The 19039-nt window shown below is 37.3% G+C and overlaps 2 protein-coding genes across 2 annotated transcripts; one reads left to right on the top strand and one right to left on the bottom strand.

Moving 5' to 3' along the window:
- Positions 1-3864: 3864 nt before the first annotated feature.
- On the bottom strand, positions 3865-12477 carry LOC311097479 (CAAX prenyl protease 2; the record flags this gene model as incomplete). Its single annotated transcript, XM_084137168.1, is given in 10 exon segments — positions 3865-4085; positions 4164-4214; positions 4280-4361; positions 9548-9592; positions 9596-9689; positions 9691-9712; positions 9913-9991; positions 11713-11796; positions 11964-12095; positions 12182-12477. Coding segments are annotated over 10 exon segments (900 nt in total). The 5' UTR covers positions 12272-12477.
- Positions 12478-13088: 611 nt separating this feature from the next.
- Positions 13089-18802, top strand: adssl (adenylosuccinate synthase, like). Its single transcript, XM_084137166.1, has 13 exons — positions 13089-13347; positions 13647-13749; positions 13961-14029; positions 15348-15398; positions 15559-15625; positions 15725-15832; positions 15993-16074; positions 16162-16288; positions 16432-16586; positions 16674-16798; positions 17467-17564; positions 17707-17856; positions 17995-18802. The coding sequence occupies exons 1-13, from the start codon at positions 13129-13131 to the stop codon at positions 18045-18047; spliced, it is 1407 nt and encodes a 468-aa protein (XP_083993292.1). The 5' UTR covers positions 13089-13128; the 3' UTR covers positions 18048-18802.
- Positions 18803-19039: the final 237 nt, after the last annotated feature.

The following is a 19039-nucleotide window of genomic DNA, read 5'->3' as shown; positions in this document are numbered from 1 at the left end:
AAGCCTTGCTATATAGACAATAAAGCACATGTAGAAGCCTTTCTGATATTCATTACATTTTTCAATGATCCACCACAGATTTGCTGTGGTCACGTGTGCCACGACCTCAGCGAAACTCAGCCTGCGAGTCAGGTAGTTCTGTTTCTATAATTGGGTGTAGGCGCTGCATATCATTTTTAACATATTTTTATATGTTATATAAAAATTTTACATATTTAAAATTTTATATGATTTTGCTTGTGTGAGAAATCAAGGCTATTGAACGGTATTGCAACAGTTCCTTGCATCGCCTTTCTTTAGTGCTGGTATGAAAACTGATCTTTTCCAATCTTTTGGCCAGTTCCTGGATTACGAGATCTTTTGGTAAATTGCTTTGATGGCCGCAGGTGGAATAGGACTCAACAATTCTGCTGGGATACAGTCAAAACCAGGAGCCTTGTTCTTTATTAATTGCTGCATCGCCCATATAACTTCTTCATTTAAAATTGCTAGTTCTATTTCCACTGGGTCATTGTTAGGTTGTTCTCTATTGCTAGTGCTTACATAAAGCTCTCTAATGACTCTGTCTTGCTGGTCAGTCAAGAATCGTCCATACTTGTCTTTTATCATTCCTTTACGGGCTTGAAAGAGAGAATTTTCCTGACCTGTGTAAAGAGATCCCTGGAGTGACACCTTCGACAACCCTCATCCAATTTTATGCAACTTTGCTTCCAGTGTGACTCTTTGTCCTTCCTTGCTGCTCTTTGCTCTTCTAGTACTATATACACATCAGCATCTGGTTTTAATTTAACAACATGACAGCTGATAACTGCACTTGAATTGAATGAAAGAGAAATTAAAAAATAAAACATTCGAAAGAGCCACTGAGCTACTCTCTAGTTTGAAAACTATTACCACAAAAACGCAAAGAAATGAAACATGACAGTCATTAACTTAGCATCTAGGCTGATGAATGTGTGGAATATGTTGAGTCTTTTGCATGAAAGCAATATGCTTCATTTACTGTCTTTCATGCTCTCGGGAAGGGATCTCTTGCCCCAGTCATGTTTTTTTAAAGGGGTCATATAATGTAATTTTTGTACAAGCTAATATGATTCTTTAGGGTCTAAATTAAAAGTTTGTAATATACTTTAATTAAAAATTCTCATTAGTATTTTAAGAAAACACTCATTTTACCTGGTCAAAAACAGCTCTGTTTTCAGCACGCTGTTTCAGTGCATGTGTCTTTAAATGATAATGAGCTTTGCTCACCCCGCCCCTCTGTTCTGTGCGTACACCGTTTAAAATAATAATACAAAAACCATAACGCGTTGTTCATTATAAACGTGGGCAGGGTTCGTACACTTTTTCCAAGGTCAAATTCAAGCACTTTTCAAGCACTTTCCAGGTCCATTTTAAAGCTTTTCCCAGCACCTTACACTACCGTAAATTACATACCAATACATAGTTAAAATTATTATTTAGTGTTTTTTATCACATCAAAAGAGATAAACAGCCAAATGTTTCATAATAGCAGAGGGCTGCACGATATTGAAGAAAAATGAGATATGCGATAACTCATTAAATAATGCGATATTCAATATGCGATACGATAATGCTTAAAGTGTGTCAAATTAACTTAAATTATCTATTAAAATGATATAACCTACACATACGTGTTTCACATTCTTTTTGTGATAAGAAAATATCCCTACAACTTCTGACAGTGAACATCAGTGTTTTACTGTAGCATAAGACGTGTTATTTTAACATCACTGGGGTTTAGGGGTTCAGGTTATCCTACATTAGGTTTATTTAACAACAGAAACTGATTAATCAAATGTAAAAATAAACACTGCTTAGTTTTCACTGCATGAATTAAATATACTGATTATTATTAAAGCTACAAAAGTTAGCCTATTCAGCCAAAAGTAGTGAGTGATTTTCTTTGTCTTTTGTTCATGACCCCAGTTATTGTAAGCCGTTGCGATATGCAATTATGCATATTGTAATATATACATTTGCAATATTTCGATATATTGTGCAGCCCTAATATTTAAGCCAATCACAAGTTTTATTCTTCAAAATGTATCACTAAGTATATAGCCTAAAGCATATGAATAATATACTTTTCATTATATTAATGTCCAAATATTGCTTATCAGATAATGTGATTTATAGGCTGTAAAACTGAATTAATTTCAAATATGAAGACTTAATATTTGAACAGAAATATTTGACAGGGCTTCCCGTTTTGGGACACATTCTTGATATAGACGAGGTTTGAACAATATCTGAGTGCACAGGCACCTGATAAATGTATTTCATTGCCAAGATGTCTTGGGCCAAGACATAACGTTAGCTAATACATTTACTGGAATAGAGCAGTGTAAATATTGCATAGGGCCATCCTAAACCTTACAGTAACAGTATAATACTTATGACACTGACTGATTTCAGTTCAGCAATCAACGACTGTTGTTATGCACTGGGCTAACGTTTGCAGGTTAATTTGCACGTTACAGTTCTGTAATTTTGGCAATGTTCACTGCATATTCCACAAATGAACGTGACATAACGGACATGCAATACTTACATTACATTATCACACCAAGTACTCTCAGTCACTAATGGCCCTTTAGGACGCGGACGCGCTGCGCTATGAAATGAAACCGATATATTTCAATGGCTTGCGCCGCGCGACTCGATCCAAAGCGGAGCTCAGCGAGCTCGCGCGCACGCCGCGGTCAAAGTTAAAAATAGTTAAACTGTTGCTACTGCGTGGCCAATAAAAACGGTGCATCCAAACAACCGCGGAAATCAAAATGAAAACTCCGCCTACTTTTGCTCTGGCCAGCGTAACGCAAATCAATCTGTATCTGATTCTGAAGGGTTACATTTTTCTCCATTTAATAAAGAACTATTTCGTCAGAAAGATATTTCTTGTGAAAGAAATACAGTTACAAATTCAAGCATTTTCAAGCATTTTATCCAAAATTCAAGCACTTTTCAAACCTTGAAAACACAACATCAAAATTCAAGCACTTTCAAGGATTTCAAGCACCCGTACGAACCCTGCGTGGGATTATGAATTATATTGAGAACGTCGTACATAGAAAACATGCCATAATGTACCGAGTGTAAAAATAGCCACATTCATCGTGAAGCGTGCAAGCTATTTGCAAAGATTAATATAAAGATTAATATAAAGGTCAATAAAACGTTACACTCACTTGTTCTTCTGGAGGTTCAGCAGGAACACGAATAGTTGGTACTGATCCTTTTTTCTGGAGCAGCTTCTTAGCAAAAACAGCTTTATACTGACCCTCGTTTGTAAAGCAGTCTCGAGTCTGGTGAAATGATTCGCGCAAACATGACAGCATTGACGTTGATCGTGGGAAATATTCCCTTCGAAAACAAACTCAGCCACTGCGTCTTCAGCTGTACGGATTTAGAAACATCATCAATATGACTGCTGTGTTCGTTATTACACCAAGAACAGAACACCACAATCGTTAGACGCCATTCTACTCAGCACTCCAGCTATCAACAATGAACGCGAGTCGGCGCGTGCTATGATTGACAGCTCGCTCACGAGGGCGCGAGGGCGGGTCTGTGTTTGAAACGCTGCTGTCAATCAGCCATCGTGGGAGGGGCGTCGATATTGTGACGTCACAATATCGAACAGCTTGATTTGAGACAGGAGGAAACATATAAGAAGATTTAAAAAAAAACACTGGATGGATTTTTATCATTTTATGATGGTTGTGTACAGGCACTGCCAACACACATTTCAGTACAATCAACATGTAAAAGTGCATGTACCATTATATGACCCCTTTAAGACTTTCAGGTACATTTCCACCCAGGCACCATTAAGATGTGTCATGTGCAGTCAGAGCAAGGTGTAAGCAGACTGCAAATGGGGGTCATGCCATTGAGAGCAGGATCTGTGAAGGGGAAGAGGAGGATGAGGAAGATCAGAACATCCATCTGGTAGGAGAACAAAATCACAGGCCTCTGTGGGTGCAGTAAAACTGAGCCAATGGCAGGAAAACCCATCCAGTTGCAAAACGAGTGGCACAACACAGGTCCCACCAGATGACCTGATCATTAAGAAATTGAAATCTGAGGTGAGACACAAACCAGATGACACTGTATTTATACATATCACGGATACTCGCCTGTTCTGATGAATATGAAGGCAAAAATGGAGGTATAAGTGAACTGGAAAGTTGAAAAGATAACATGAAGTGTTAGATGAGACAACATCAAATGTTAGGCATTTAAAAGCATTTACCTGCACAAATTAGGATCTCAAATACAGTGTCTTGTCCAAAGCGAAGCTGTTCAATGTCAGTGATATGATGGAAATGGGTTATGTGGGACAGAAAGAACACAGGAAAATTTAAACTCCACATTCCCTGTCACGCTGAGTTTTTAATCATAATCACACCATGTTCGTTCATTGGCCAGAGGAGAACTGGCTCCCGACTGAGGTTTCTCCCAAATTTCTTTTCTCTATTCTGTCACCTGAGTTTGGGTTCCTTGTCAGTGTCGCCTCTGACTTGCTCAGTTGGCGACACTTAATATTCAGCAATATTACTGATTTGACCGCACTGACACTATTGGATGAGAACTCAACTTAGCTGGAATTATATAGCTGAATTAAACTCATTTCATAATTGTACTTTACACTGTTACTGAACTGAAATGAATCAACACTGAACTGATTTCAACTGAATAATTATCATATTGGAAAATGTCATATTGCAATTATTGAGGTCAATATTGCGATTGCGATATAATAAACAAATGGTTTCAACTTGCTTGGTTCTCAAGGAAAATGCACACACAGATCAGTGATTATGATAATACAGGATGTGTATTGTGATTGTCAAAACATTTGATAACTAAACAGAAATTTGTTAAGTTTAGTAACAACATGTTACAATGTTTACATCATGGTACAATGACTGGTAGGTTACTGTTTTTATTATTGCTTGACACAAATTTCACAATTTCAATTCAAATCTTGTGATTTGATTCCGATCTTGATTCAATATCGATTCATTTGTATAAATATTAGCTACAGTAGATACATGTTAAGAAAAACATATCTCACCTAATGCTGTAAACATACACCCTGTCAGCTGGTATTATTATTAAAGTTTAAAAATAACAACTCAAATTAAATATAATGTGTTTTTTACTAGGCTATAATAGCAAAGTTACAATATATATAATTTGTCTAGCCAACTAACGTGCTATCAAATGGCTTTCCTTAGGTAAATGTAACGTTATGTTACATATTGTTCTCCAGCTGTTTTATTAACCTCTTTCCGCGGTTGAAAAACACTGATTGATCGATATTATGTATGAGGCATAAACATTTCGGTAAGTTGTACTGTATCTTTCAACACACCTATTGTTCATTCGTGTTTATTAACAAGTAAAGAGTAAGAGATGTTCGGTTCACGAGGTTATTATAGTTTTGCATTTTTAAATTAGTTTGTATTTTAATTTTAATTTTCAGATTTCCTATAAATTTAAGTTTAGTTTTAGTTAGTTAGTTAGTTAGTTAGTTTCATTAATGGTTTTGTTAGTTTTAGATTAGTTTTTATTTTGTGAACACATTTATATTTAGTTTTTATATATTTAGTTTCAGTTTTTGTAATTATAGTTAAGCAGAGTTAACATAATACTTCCAGTAAAAGACATTTAATTTAGCAAAGTTAAACTTAATAATACAAATAAAATAATTGTTTGAGATTGAACAAAGAACCAAATAAATGCAACTTAAAAGTTGAATGAACTTGAACTTCATTCATATTAAAGATGAAATCTTGTTAAACATGTGATGTATAAGAAAAAGAAAGAAAAATATGCATATGATAATTATGATTATTCTTTTATGGTTATTTGTATGATTAATCCTTTCAAATATTATTCTTGTATTGATCAATTTATGCTTTTTGTCTTGTATATTTTAATATCATATACTTACAGTTATACTCGTATTCATGACATTGTATAGGCTACTTATACTCTGACAAATGTAGCCTATGTCTTGTGGGTTAGACATGCTATTTGTTTTTTCCGGTTTCTCATCAGTGTGGTCTTCTGTCTAATCTTGTTGATTATTAAGTTTCACATGAGATGGTTATCTTACCTGAAATTAAGGTACAGCTGTTTTTGCATACGGTCTACATGATGGAAATAGGCCTACTTATTTGGCCATTTCGGCTTCTTAAGGCTGCAAAAGACCCGCAACGGTCATACATGTCTGTCTTGTTTACATTGAAAAAGAAAGCGCAGTCCAGTGGAAAAACTTGATTTTCCGGCAAATGATGAGAGCTTATTAATTACGAAAACGATTATTTATTTTTGCTAATTATTATTTTATTTCATTTAGTTTTCAGTAACTGTTGTTAGTATCGTTTCGTTTTAGTTTTTCATTTATTTTGACATTTCTATTTTATTTCAGTTTACGAAAATGTTTTTTGACAAATAGTTTTAGTCTTAGTTTCAGTTTTCGTTTACGAAAATAACCTTGTCTGTCACGTCACATTTATAAGCGCCAAAATGCTATTGTTTGAATTTCATAATAAAATTGACAGAATCTGATAGCTGGGAATTTGTTTCCTATCAAAAGTAACCTGCTCTGTCTAGTCTGTTGGTATCAGTGTCCTCTTTGCTTCGCAATTTTTTCTCTGCGTGAGAAAATGGATGTGTGGCTGTGGCATGAGAGTCCATCTGCTCGGCATCATCTTCACCTGTTCTCCGTGCTGCACACGGCAAAAAGTCACGACATGACCATACGCGCCACACGTGCCACTGCCTAAACTGAAACTGACTGGTCTTCTTTTTATTACCTGAGTAGGGAACGAGACACTGCGAATTTCGCTATGGGAACACCTTTGGTGTGGACGAATGTCTGAAGCCCTTATACCATCACGCCAATTTAATTGGCCAGTAACGCTTAGCACCACCCTAAGAATACATCACGTATGCTTCATATTATTGTGCTGTGTGCTATTTCCTCAGATTCCATGACGAAGGAAGCACTATTCAAGTATGGGAAGGTCGGTATCGCAGTGTCTCGTTCCCTACTCAGGGAACAAAGGTTACATACGTAACCGAGACGTTCCCTTTCATAGGTCTCTCAACACTGCGAATATCACTATGGGAACGATTATACCATAACGCCTTCACATACCTGAGAATAGCTGGAAGACCGTGGAAAGTGTCCGCTCAAGCAGATAAGACCTGGGATCCGGGAGCCATCCTCACATCCAGACCGTAGAACTTGATAAAAGTGTTCAGAGAGGACCATCCTGCCACAACACAAATATCCTCCAAAGAAGAGCCCCTAAAAAGAGCTTGAGAAGAAGCCATTCCTCTAGTGGAATGGGCACGCACACCTAGAGGCAAAGCCAAACCACCCGCCTCATAAGGCGCCGAGATAGCTTCAATCACCCAATGAGACATTCTCTGTTTGGTGACAGCAGCCCCTCTGTTTTTACCACCAAAACACACAAACAATTGCTCCGATCTACGCCACTGGGCTGAGCGGTCGACATAGATCTTCAGTGCCCTGACCGGGCAGAGGCCGTGCATAACTCCCAGTCTCCGAATCAGGAGGGGAAAGAGCCTCCAAAACCACCTGCTGGGAACGAAAAGGGGTTGAGACGACCTTAGGAACGTATCCTGGCCTGGGACGCATCAAGACCTTAACCAGTCCTGGGGCAAAATGCATTCAGGAAGGGCGGACATAAAGAGCCTGCAGGTCCCCTGTTCTCTTAAGAGAGGAAAGGGCCACCAAAAGAACTGTCTTAAGAGTCAAAAACTTCTTTGACACAGATTCTAATGGTTCGAATGACTGACCTGCCAGACCTTCCATAACAATGGCTAAATCCCAAAAGGGAATTCGTACAGGGCGGAAAGGCCTAAGCCGTCTCGTCCCTTGTAGAAAACGAGAAACCAGGAGGTGACGTCAAACGGAAACACCTCCGATTGGTACATGCTCTGCTGAAATAACCGCCATGTACACCTTAAGAGTGGCCGGGGCCGCACCCTCCAAAAACGACTTTGCAGGAACTCCAGTATATCCAGGTCGCGAGAGGCCTACAGGGCTGGGCTGGGGCGTGGCTAGTCAAATAGCGATCGTCCAGCTTTGACTGGGCCTGAGTTTGAGCAGGCTTGCTGTCCCAATCCAGCCCCAGCTTGTTTACAGCACGAGTAACCACGTCTAACAGCTTTGTTATAGGACGGAGAAGTGAGCTTTTCCTGTCCGCTCGAAGGGAGAGAGCCACACAAATCGCCTATAAGCTCTTCAGAATCAGAGGCCGCCGTAGACAAAACGTCATCGTCGAACCGGACACAACCGAAAGAAATCGCATCGCTTCTGGAGTAGGCCGCAAATCGTCACAAACGAAAATGACGGGGTCCGAGCCGCGCTAGTCTGTGAGCAAGCGGCTCGGGGAGAGAGAGAGAGAGAAAGAGAGAATATTCCGTCTACTCGCTCTCCATGCGCTCAAGCTCATAATCGTCACCCCAAGCATCCATCTCGTGCAGCGGCTCTGCAACCGCAGAAATGGAGAGGCGAGGGTATGAAGCAAGGCCTTCTTTCCTCAGAAAGCAGGTGAGTCTTGATGCTTGCAACCGCAGAAATGGAGAGGCGAGGGTATGACCCAAGGCCTTCTTTCCACAAAAAGCAGGTGAGTCTTGAGCGCAAAACTTTCAAACACACGCTATCACAGTAACGACAGTCAGATAGGCCGTTAAGTGCCGCCTGAGCATGTTTAAGACCCAGACATCGCACGCACCTGTCATGAGTGTCTCCTCCTGCGATGAACCTGTCACACGGGTCGATGCATTTCTTGAAGCTCATTGTGTCCGTTTGAGAGGAGTGGTAAAACTGCTCTGAATTATAGCAAAGAACACGACAAACACGCTTTCCTACGGGCAACAGAAAATACGCTTCCTGAAGGAATAAAATCTGAGGAAATAGCGCCCAGCACACTAATATGAAGCATACATGACGTATTCTTAGAGTGGTGCTATTGGCCAATCAAATTGGCGTGATGGTATAAGGGCTTCAGACATTCGTCCACACCAAAGGTGTTCCCATAGCGATATTCGCAGTGTTGAGAGACCTATGAAAGGGAACAGCTCTCAGAGAGAATGGGTTGTCATGTCCACACATGCATTTATTTATTTCATAAAATCGCAGCATTTCATAATCGCATAGGCTAATAGATTAATCGTGCAGCACTACTGTTTAGTAATGTCTTTTTAGAGCTGCTTTAAAGCAGAGTTGAATTCTGTTTGCATCATTGAATCTTATTTTCCTGTTTATCACTGTAAAGATGCTTTGACACCATCTATTGTATAAAGTGCTATATATAGGTGACTTGACTTGATTAAACATTTCTGAACAGTTATACAATACCTTTTAAAAGCATACACACAAGCAAGCCTACATTCACTGCTTGTTATTAGAGCTCGACATCGCCATCTGCTGGAATATTTCTACATTATTGTCTTGCTATTTTAACTTACCCACACCGAAGAAGAGAGGACTGATGAAGATGGCAGCAGTGGGACCGATTCATTGCACCAACATGGGAATCATGCACGCTCGAAAAACTAACTTCTCTGTTAATGGAGCCACCACCTGGTTCCTAAGCCATCGTAAATCTCTCACACTTGCTCCAAGACCGAGAATCTGCTCGTGAGCAAATATTCATGATTTATGAGAGATTTTCTTTTTACATGTATTTTATATATATATATATATATATATATATATATATATATATATATATATATATATATATATATATTCGGTTTTTATATTTATTTTTTATTCAAATGTTTTATTTAAAACATTCTAATTATTCTATATTCTAAACATATATTCATACTCACTCAAGGCTGTTTTAACATCATGAAAAAGTCCTCTTGGGCTCTCAATTGCCAATTGGGTCAGAGGTCCAAGGAAAAGCACCTTTGTTCAAAATAAATAAACACAAAAATAAAAACAGAAAAGTCATGCATTATGGTTCTCAGGAAAGGGCTCCCATGAAGCTGTGTCTGAATGAATGCTTGCTTAAGTGTACAATGGTGGTAATATTGTTTTATTGTTATTATTATTATTGGGTAACTACTAAAAGGTAAACCTTTGGGTTTAGTAACAAGTAGTAAGTTTAAGAGAAACCTAAGGGTGTTCGTTCTTAAGGGAAAATAACACTTAAGGTGCTTTATGCAACCGGGCACCGGAACCATCAGGTTACCAGATATTGTACGTTAATTGGTCATTGACAAATAAAGCTTCAAAAAGGTTTATATATATATATTCAAAACTAATGTAATGCATATTTTTTATGTCATGAACAATGTGTTTAAACTAGTTTCAGTTGTTAAATAACATTTCAAAGTGTTTAAATTCAATTTTGACTGTTTTTATGTCAGGCGGTAGATATGTAGCCTATATATATATATATATATATATATATATATATATATATATATATATATATATATATATATATATACTGTATAGTGTACCAACCTAGTACCAATACTTGAAATGAGCAGTTTTTATCAGTATTTCAGAGAGATCTACAAACCTTTTCACTCTGCCACAAGGATCAGTTTGGCTCCTCTGGATGATGCATTATCATGTTTACTATTATTACACTGCCAATTCAATTGTGCCACTCTGACATTTGAGAATATACAAATTGCTGGACAAAAGTTTTTCAATGATCATAACAGCTTTAAAACTACTGATATTTATCAAATTTGTTTATCTGAAAGGTTTCAAACTTAAAATGATGCCATAGTATTTAGTTTTAAATTTTATATTGTTAAGGTTCATTTTGGGGGTTTAAGATTACAAAATATAAAATGTATTATTTAAATGTACTAAAAATGAATTAAAAATAAATAGATTTAAAGAATAAAGTGATATATGTCATGAATTTATCAAATTATTTTAAAAGGAAATAATGCAGTTGGACACAAAAATATGCACATCAGGTCATTGAGCCTTATATGTGACCCTGGATCACAAAACCAGTCATAAGTCGCACGGGTATATTTGTGGCAATAGCCAACAATACATTGTATGGGTCAAAATTATCGATTTTTCTTTTATGCCAAAAATCATTAGGATATTAAGTAAAGATCATGTTCCATGAAGATATTTTGTAAATTTCCTACCAGAAATATATAAAACATTTATTTTTGTGAGTGGATGCAGCACTATCGTGAACATAAATGGACAACTTTAAAGGAGATTTTCTCAATGTTTTGTTTTTTTTGCACCCTCAGATTCCAGATTTTTGTTGTATCTCGGCCAAATATCGTCCTGTCATAACAAACCATACATCAATGGAAAGCTTATTTATTCAGGTTTCAGTTGATGTAGGAATCTCAATTTCAAAAAAGTGACCCATGTGACTGGTTTTGTGGTCCAGGGTCACATATAACACACACACATATATACAGTGTGTGTGTGTGTGTGTGTGTGTGTGTGTGTGTGTGTGTGTGTGTGTGTGTTATATAAGGGTCAATGACTTGATGTAGCCTACATATTTTTGTGTCCAATTGCATTATTTCCTTTTAAAATAATTTGATAAATTCATGACATACCAGTATATCACTTAGTAATAAATGTGTGTGGGGGGAAGAGGGACAACTAAAGAGAAGACAGCAATAACATACTATAGTGAGTGTCAGCGGCAGCAGAGTGGCAGGCACAAAACCTTCTAGACGAATGCCCAGCAGGGCCCACAATGGTGGACTTGGCTGTAACAAGTCCAAACATACTACATCATATTAAATGAAATTAAGTAAAACATTTCATTTATATTAACTTACATTTATAAATAAAAAAAAGAATACTCTTAACACTTGAGAAAGTACCTGAATATTGAATTGTGCATAGATCTCTCTGGCATACAGCTCACACTCACCCTGACTTTCATGTAATGTGTCCATTCCAGTAAAATCAGTGGTGAAACAGCTGACACACACAAAACACTGGTGAAACGCCTTTTTATTGTGTTTGGATGATCCCCAAAGAATGTACAGAGAATATGACATAACTGCAACTTAACTGTTCTTCAATTAGAGAAATAATAGCCCAGTGCTTTGCACATACAGCTTTATCACTACCTGTACACTACCATACTCCCAACATACAGACAAGCAGTAAATAACACATAACAGATATCCAACACTCTCCTTCAAAAGTCTCTGAGAGGGCTTTGACTGATAACATCGTCCGTTATTCCAAAGAAACACACTGCTGTCTGAAAAGTAGATAATGAGCATAAGCTGCTTGCAGTTCATGAGTAACGTTAGCCTCTGTTATCAAGCTCGAGCAAAGCAGTGGAATAGCATGTTTTTTGTCCAGTTTATGCATGTCTTCTCTTGGCCAACTATATTTTTAACAACTGAATAATTAAAAATGTTTTAATAGGCGAAGTGGCTATACACTTTTTACTTTTTAAAATGCAATTTACCAATGTTTGGATTTGCAACTCAGACTGGTTTGGCTGTTTTTAAGAAGTTTAGAGAGTCAAACTTTTTTTCATATTAAATAAATATTCCGATTTGTTTATATTAAATACATATTCAGATTACTAGTTTTATAGTGAAGAAGTTTACAGATGTTATGGTTGAACAAAAGAAGCCTCAGCCAAAGGGAATGTCAGAATTAATAATATTAACATAGACACAAACATTATTTACAAGTAATAAAATATAAAAAAATTAAAAAAAAGCAAACAATTTTGTTTCCATAAAATTTACCCGCCAATTATACTATGTGAAGCAAGATATGACAAGCGTCTAAAACTGCTAATATCAACAACCTGGGGGAAAAAATAAACTTAATTGAGTTTCATTACAATAGCATGTGTCACACACTCCGATTTAATTCCGATATTTTTTTACAAGCATGCATGTGTTCATTCATTCAGTGCAGGTTTCAAGGTCGTGTGTTTTAACTCCACTGAGTCTTTCGGTGTTTTTGGCTACCGGACTTTTATTTTGAAGGCCAATCTCGTGAGCTTCCCTATTGCAGTAGCGTAGCCGCTTTTTTTTTCTTCCCACTCACTCACACACACTCTCGGCATGGCTGCGGATAGCACAATGTCTAATGGTCAGGAAACGGCCTCGCTGAACGGTGAACCCGTGCTCAAGCGCTCCAGAGACAGCGTGGACTCGCTGCGGATCCTGCGGGAGCCCCAGAATAAAGTGACCGTAGTGTTGGGAGCTCAGTGGGGAGATGAGGGGAAAGGGAAAGTGGTCGACCTCTTGGCAATGGACGCCGACATTGTATGCAGATGCCAGGTGTGTATCCAACCGCGCATCAATTTGTGTTTATAAGAGTTTATGAGCAAACATTATGTCTGTGCTGTCTGCGGATTGCGTTTATTGCACAGTTTAATTGAGGTAACGTTAAAAGCGGAAACGAACAACCACTTTCAGAAGACGCATCATCAACCTCACAATGAAGCCAAAGTTTCCATTATTGTTGTCATCGACACTTTTTTTGGCGGCAGGACAAGTGATGTAACATTTCCTGCGGCTCTGTTTTTATCTTATCGCGATACTTGCGCTCATGTTTGAATCAACTGTGTGATTACCAGGGAGGAAATAACGCGGGACACACAGTGGTTGTGGACTCGGTTGAGTACGACTTTCACCTGCTTCCTAGTGGCGTTCTCAACAAAAAGGCCACCTCATTTATTGGTATGTCTTGTTTGATCTTCCTATTAAATCACAAATCACTTTACTGCCCCCTAGTTTTTACTACGTGTTCGCTGCATTATGTATTGTATAACTCCCCATTAAAACTCAATCATTTCTCATTGCATTTTTCTCGTTTCATTGTTTGAGATCGGATGTTAACCTTTGACCTGCTGTTGTGATTGTTGAGATCCTTTCTTGTTCTGTCCCACAGGAAATGGTGTTGTGATACACCTGCCAGGACTTTTTGATGAGGCTGAGAAGAACTCGCAGAAAGGCGATGGTAAAATGATCAGTATATGGAGTGAAATACACAACAATGTTAAACATGAGGTCGTTGTGGTATCATTTGCTTAATGCATATTCCATGTATTTAAGATGCCTACATATCAAGGCTGGACAATGTAGCTAAAAATGTATACCTTAGTATTTTTGCAAATGAAAAAGACATGATCTGGATTGAACAACTATTGTTACAAAGTACGTACAAATGGTCAAAATTATAATCTGGATCTAGTGGTGACCAAGTACTTTTGTTTTAGTAAACAAACACAAAAGGAACATTTAAGTCATATTTACTTAACTTAAAGGTACTTAACGTGCAGCGTACAGTAACATATACATTATAATAATAATGTACAATATAAAAATATGAAATATACAAATATGAAAATTATCTAAAAAGTGCAGTGTTCCTTACAAAAAGCTGTGGTTGTTGCAACAACAGTCAGTAATTTGAAGAAAAAAAAGAAACATAGAGCTTAGAAGCATTACATAGAACAAGTAAGTCTATTAGTTTGCAAGACTTAATGCACAGATCTGTTCTGACATACAGTATCAGATTTATTTTTCAGTCGCGATGATTTTCACTGTCAGAATACTGCATTTTCGAATTTAATCCCGCATTTAAATAAGGTTGTCAAAAACAAAAATTCTGCAATGTGTAGATAGTAGAATGAAAAATATATATGTATGGGTTTTTTTATGTCTTTTTTTTTTTAGCTCTGTTAGATGAAGTGTTAATGCTGTTTTTTACAGTCGGCCCCAGATCATCGTTGTTCAACATTCACTGCATGTTAAAGCATACAAAAACTTTTTGTACTTGATCTGAAGTCGTGAATAGGCAGTTCTCCGTGCCAGACATTAGAGTGCTGGAGAGTTATGAGGGCCATAAATAACTTCATTAGCATTTTTATTAGCCTTCTCTAAAAACACACAACATGGTCTTATGAAATGATTCATAAAATGCATAGTTTTAAAGACATAATCCTCATATTTGAAATGAAGCATGACCCCACTTGTGGCTTCACTGTAATTGTGGTTATAAGGTGTTTTAATACATTTATGTAATATTTTTATATGTTTAAAATTTTATTCTTAATATTTTTATGTTTGAGCTTATATCTCCATACTGATAACAGTCTGAGTAGTTCTTGAACTGTAAACACTCATGTGTCAGCTTTTTAAATATATGTTGATTATGTGTATCCAGAATGACTTGTGAGCAGCAACTTTTTTTCATATATGCCCCACTTGCCAATATGGGGGGTGTCTAGTAAGGGGTTATTGAGTTTTATTTTTTTGGCTTTGTTTATTTTTAGGACTTCAAGGGTGGGAGGAACGACTGAAGATATCTGACAGGGCACATATTGGTACGGTTTTGTTTTGACTTCATGAGGCATTGAGTAATTTTGCTGTATTCCAGATGACATTGACTATGTACTGTACTATGTTTCGTCTCGGAAAAATAAAAATACCAGGAAACTTATATCTATGACATTAGAATTAGAGGTGTTCTCTTTTTCTGTGTAGTGTTCAACTTCCACCAGGCCGTTGATGGGATACAGGAGCAGCTGAGACAGCAGCAGGCAGGGAAAAAGTGGGTTTTCTTTCTCTCTTTTTTTGCACATATAACAGCCACATTTGCAGATCATTTTCTACCAGATTGATATTGAGTTCACCCTGCTCTGTTTTACAGTTTGGGCACAACTAAGAAGGGCATTGGACCTGCATATTCCTCCAAAGCAGCACGTAATGGACTGAGAGTGTGTGATCTGGTCTCAGACTTCTCAGTATTTGAGGAAAAGTGAGCATAATGATAGATTTCTATTTAATATTTCAGAAAACTACTTGATTACATAGAATTCTGTGTGTTGTTCTTAACAATCATATCTGCTTTTGTTAGACTTTCTTTCTCTGTGAAAATTAGGACTTCATGAAGACTTCATGTAAATCTCTCTCTGCAGATTTCGGGTGCTGGCTGGTCATTTTCAGACCACATATCCTAACCTTAATATTGATACTGATGCTGAGCTGGAGCAACTGAAGGTGATTAGCATCTTGGCATCTTTCAGTATGTGTTCAACTTCTAAATCATGAACCTGCCCAGTACTATTTTTTCCATTTCACCCACAGGGTTATGCTGAGAGGTTACGGCCCCTAGTAACTGATGGGGTTTATTTCATGCACAAAGCCCTTACTGGACCAAGCAAGAAGATTCTGGTGGAAGGAGCTAATGCTGCCTTACTGGATATCGATTTTGGTATGAATGGCAATCCCGCATAAACGGGAAGATCCACTGGTGTGCTTTTAAAATGTTTTGACCTTGAGGACAGTGGAATTTGTATTTGACAGTGTGAATGATACAAATGTCTTCTTAACATAGGATGTTTCCATCTCTCTCAGGGACCTACCCATTTGTGACGTCATCAAACTGTACCGTCGGAGGCGTTTGCACAGGCCTTGGAGTCCCTCCGTCTCATGTTGGTCGTGTGTATGGAGTGGTGAAGGCCTACACCACCAGGGTGGGAGTGGGAGCATTCCCTACTGAGCAAGATAATGTGAGTCTTTGTCAGGGTGTGTTTTGAAGAGCAGTCAGGGGGTAAAACCTGTGACACATCTTCACATGTATTGTACTTATTTTCCAGGAAACTGGTGATCTGCTGCAGAGCAAAGGGAGGGAATTTGGCGTCACAACAGGCAGGCGGCGTCGCTGTGGATGGCTGGACCTGGTTTTGGTTCGCTATGCCCACATGGTTAATGGTTTTTCAGCGTGAGTTATGTTCAGTGTTTTAAATTCACTATCGTTCTAAAATTTGGACTCAGTAAGATTATCAACAACAACAAAAAACATGAAATATTACAATTGAAATGAATGGTTATATTTTAAAATATAATTTATTTCTGTGATGGAAAAGCTGAATTTTCAGCATCATTACTCCAGTCTTTAGTGTCACATCATCCTTCAGAAATCATTTGAATATGCTAATTTGCTGCTCAAGAAATATTTCTTCTTATTATTATTAATGTTGAAAACAGTTGTGCTGCTTAATAGTTTTGTGGAAACTGTGATACTTTTCCCCCAGGATTCTTTGATGAATAGAAAGTTCAAAAGAACATCATTTATTTAAAATAGAAATATTATGTAACATTGAAAATGTCTTTACTGGCACTTTTGATCAATTTAGTGCATCCTTGCTGAATAAAATTAACTTCTTTAAAAAAAAAATCAATCTTAAAACCCCAAACCTTTTGGTAGAGTACAAGAAAACAAAGAAAAATAGAAACTGGTTAAAACTGTTACAATTACATAACTTTCCCATTATGTAATTGTAACAGTTTTAACCAGTTTCTATTTTTCTTTGTTGTAGCTATTACAAAGATTGAACTTAAGATTTGTTCAGTTTAATTTAACAACGCTTTTCCTTCTGTTTCTCTCAGCATTGCACTGACCAAGTTAGACATTCTTGACACGTTGCCAGAAATAAAGATTGGCATAGCTTACACAGTTGATGGAAAGCCTCTTCCCAGTTTTCCTGGTAAGTTACCAATTGTAACACATTTTCAGATTTGTCACGCATTACAATGATATTCACACACATTACAATATTGCCATGCTATTTATCATTTACTAGCATAGACCTTTTCTGATAATGGAGGGGTAATATTTGTATATTTCAGCAAACATGGACGTCCTCACAAAGGTTCACGTGACTTATGAGACGTTTCCTGGCTGGTGTTGTAGCACTGAGGGAGTGCGCAGTTTTGATGAGCTGCCGTCACAGGCTCAAGCTTACATTCACTTTATCGAGAATTTCCTGCAGGTGCCAGGTAATAATACACATTCGATATCATTTATTAATTTAGAATGTTTCAGCCACTGACATATGCAGCAGCAGAAAGACATATATCCTACTGGCATGCTTAGAAATTACAAAATGATCATTCAAAAATCTTTTCTCTTTTTAGTGAAGTGGGTGGGAGTCGGCAAGTCAAGAGAGAGCATGATAAAGCTGTTCTGACGAGGGAAACGGGAAAGACAACTTCATTTGATGGTCTGCCAGGACATCCGTCGTCATGACTGTTGGAAGACCAGAACTTTCTTTTATGCATCAGCGCTGAGATTAAGACTGACCATGGGTTTAAAATCCACTGAATGTTCCACTCAAAGTGAACACCAGCATTGTGTACAGAGGTCAGGTCTGAGCACCAGACCCGCTTCCCTGCATTCGTAATTCCTTGACTTGTACCCATTTGTTTCAAAGCGCATCCCAGAGCTGCTCAGAACATACCTCTGTAAATCACTCGTAGTTGGCTTAAGTTTGTCTGAAAGTGAATTGCAGAACTTCAGACTGAAGGGAGTCATCTTATTGTATATCTCTTAAAATCATACTTAGCACTCTGAGCTTTTAAATTACCATATAAATTGCTATTTGGTGGATAAAACCATTTTTAAGATGGTCATGTACTGTTTATTTTTTTATGTAATCAAGTGTGAGGGGGTCAGTGTTAAATCTTTTGTTTTTAATTCAGTGTTTGTGTATACTCTAAGATTGGTTTGACGTGGTTTGAAATACCAAAAGGGACTTTCACACACAAGTCTTTGTGATATTGAAAGAAAAAAAAAGGCACCGTTTACCTTCTGTCAGTGATTAGTGCACTCAGACACAGCTTTTGAATCTATGATCAAGTCACACATGCACAGATATGCATTGCATTCCATCTAGTGCACAAACTCATTTGCTGCTGTTTTTTGAAAAATAAAGTGCAAAACTAATTATGGTTTTAATTGATGCTTCTTTTTTTAATTTTTGTTATTGATTTGAGTTTTTTTCCTCCGAAAACCTATATGCATATATTCTGTTTTTGTTGAGATTTACAAAATGAAACTATTTTAACGCATTAAATGTACCACATAACAGCAACTTGTTTAAAAATGAAAGTAGTTCTAAGGTAACAATGACACTAAAATTCTCAGAATATATTTTGCAATATCCGTTATGAGGATATGGTG

The sequence above is a fragment of the Abramis brama genome (assembly GCF_963993115.1).
Source record: "Abramis brama genome assembly, chromosome: 15".
NCBI lineage: Eukaryota > Metazoa > Chordata > Actinopteri > Cypriniformes > Leuciscidae > Abramis > Abramis brama.
Note: the sequence above shows the minus strand (reverse complement) of the source record. Positions and strands in the feature narration are given on the sequence as shown.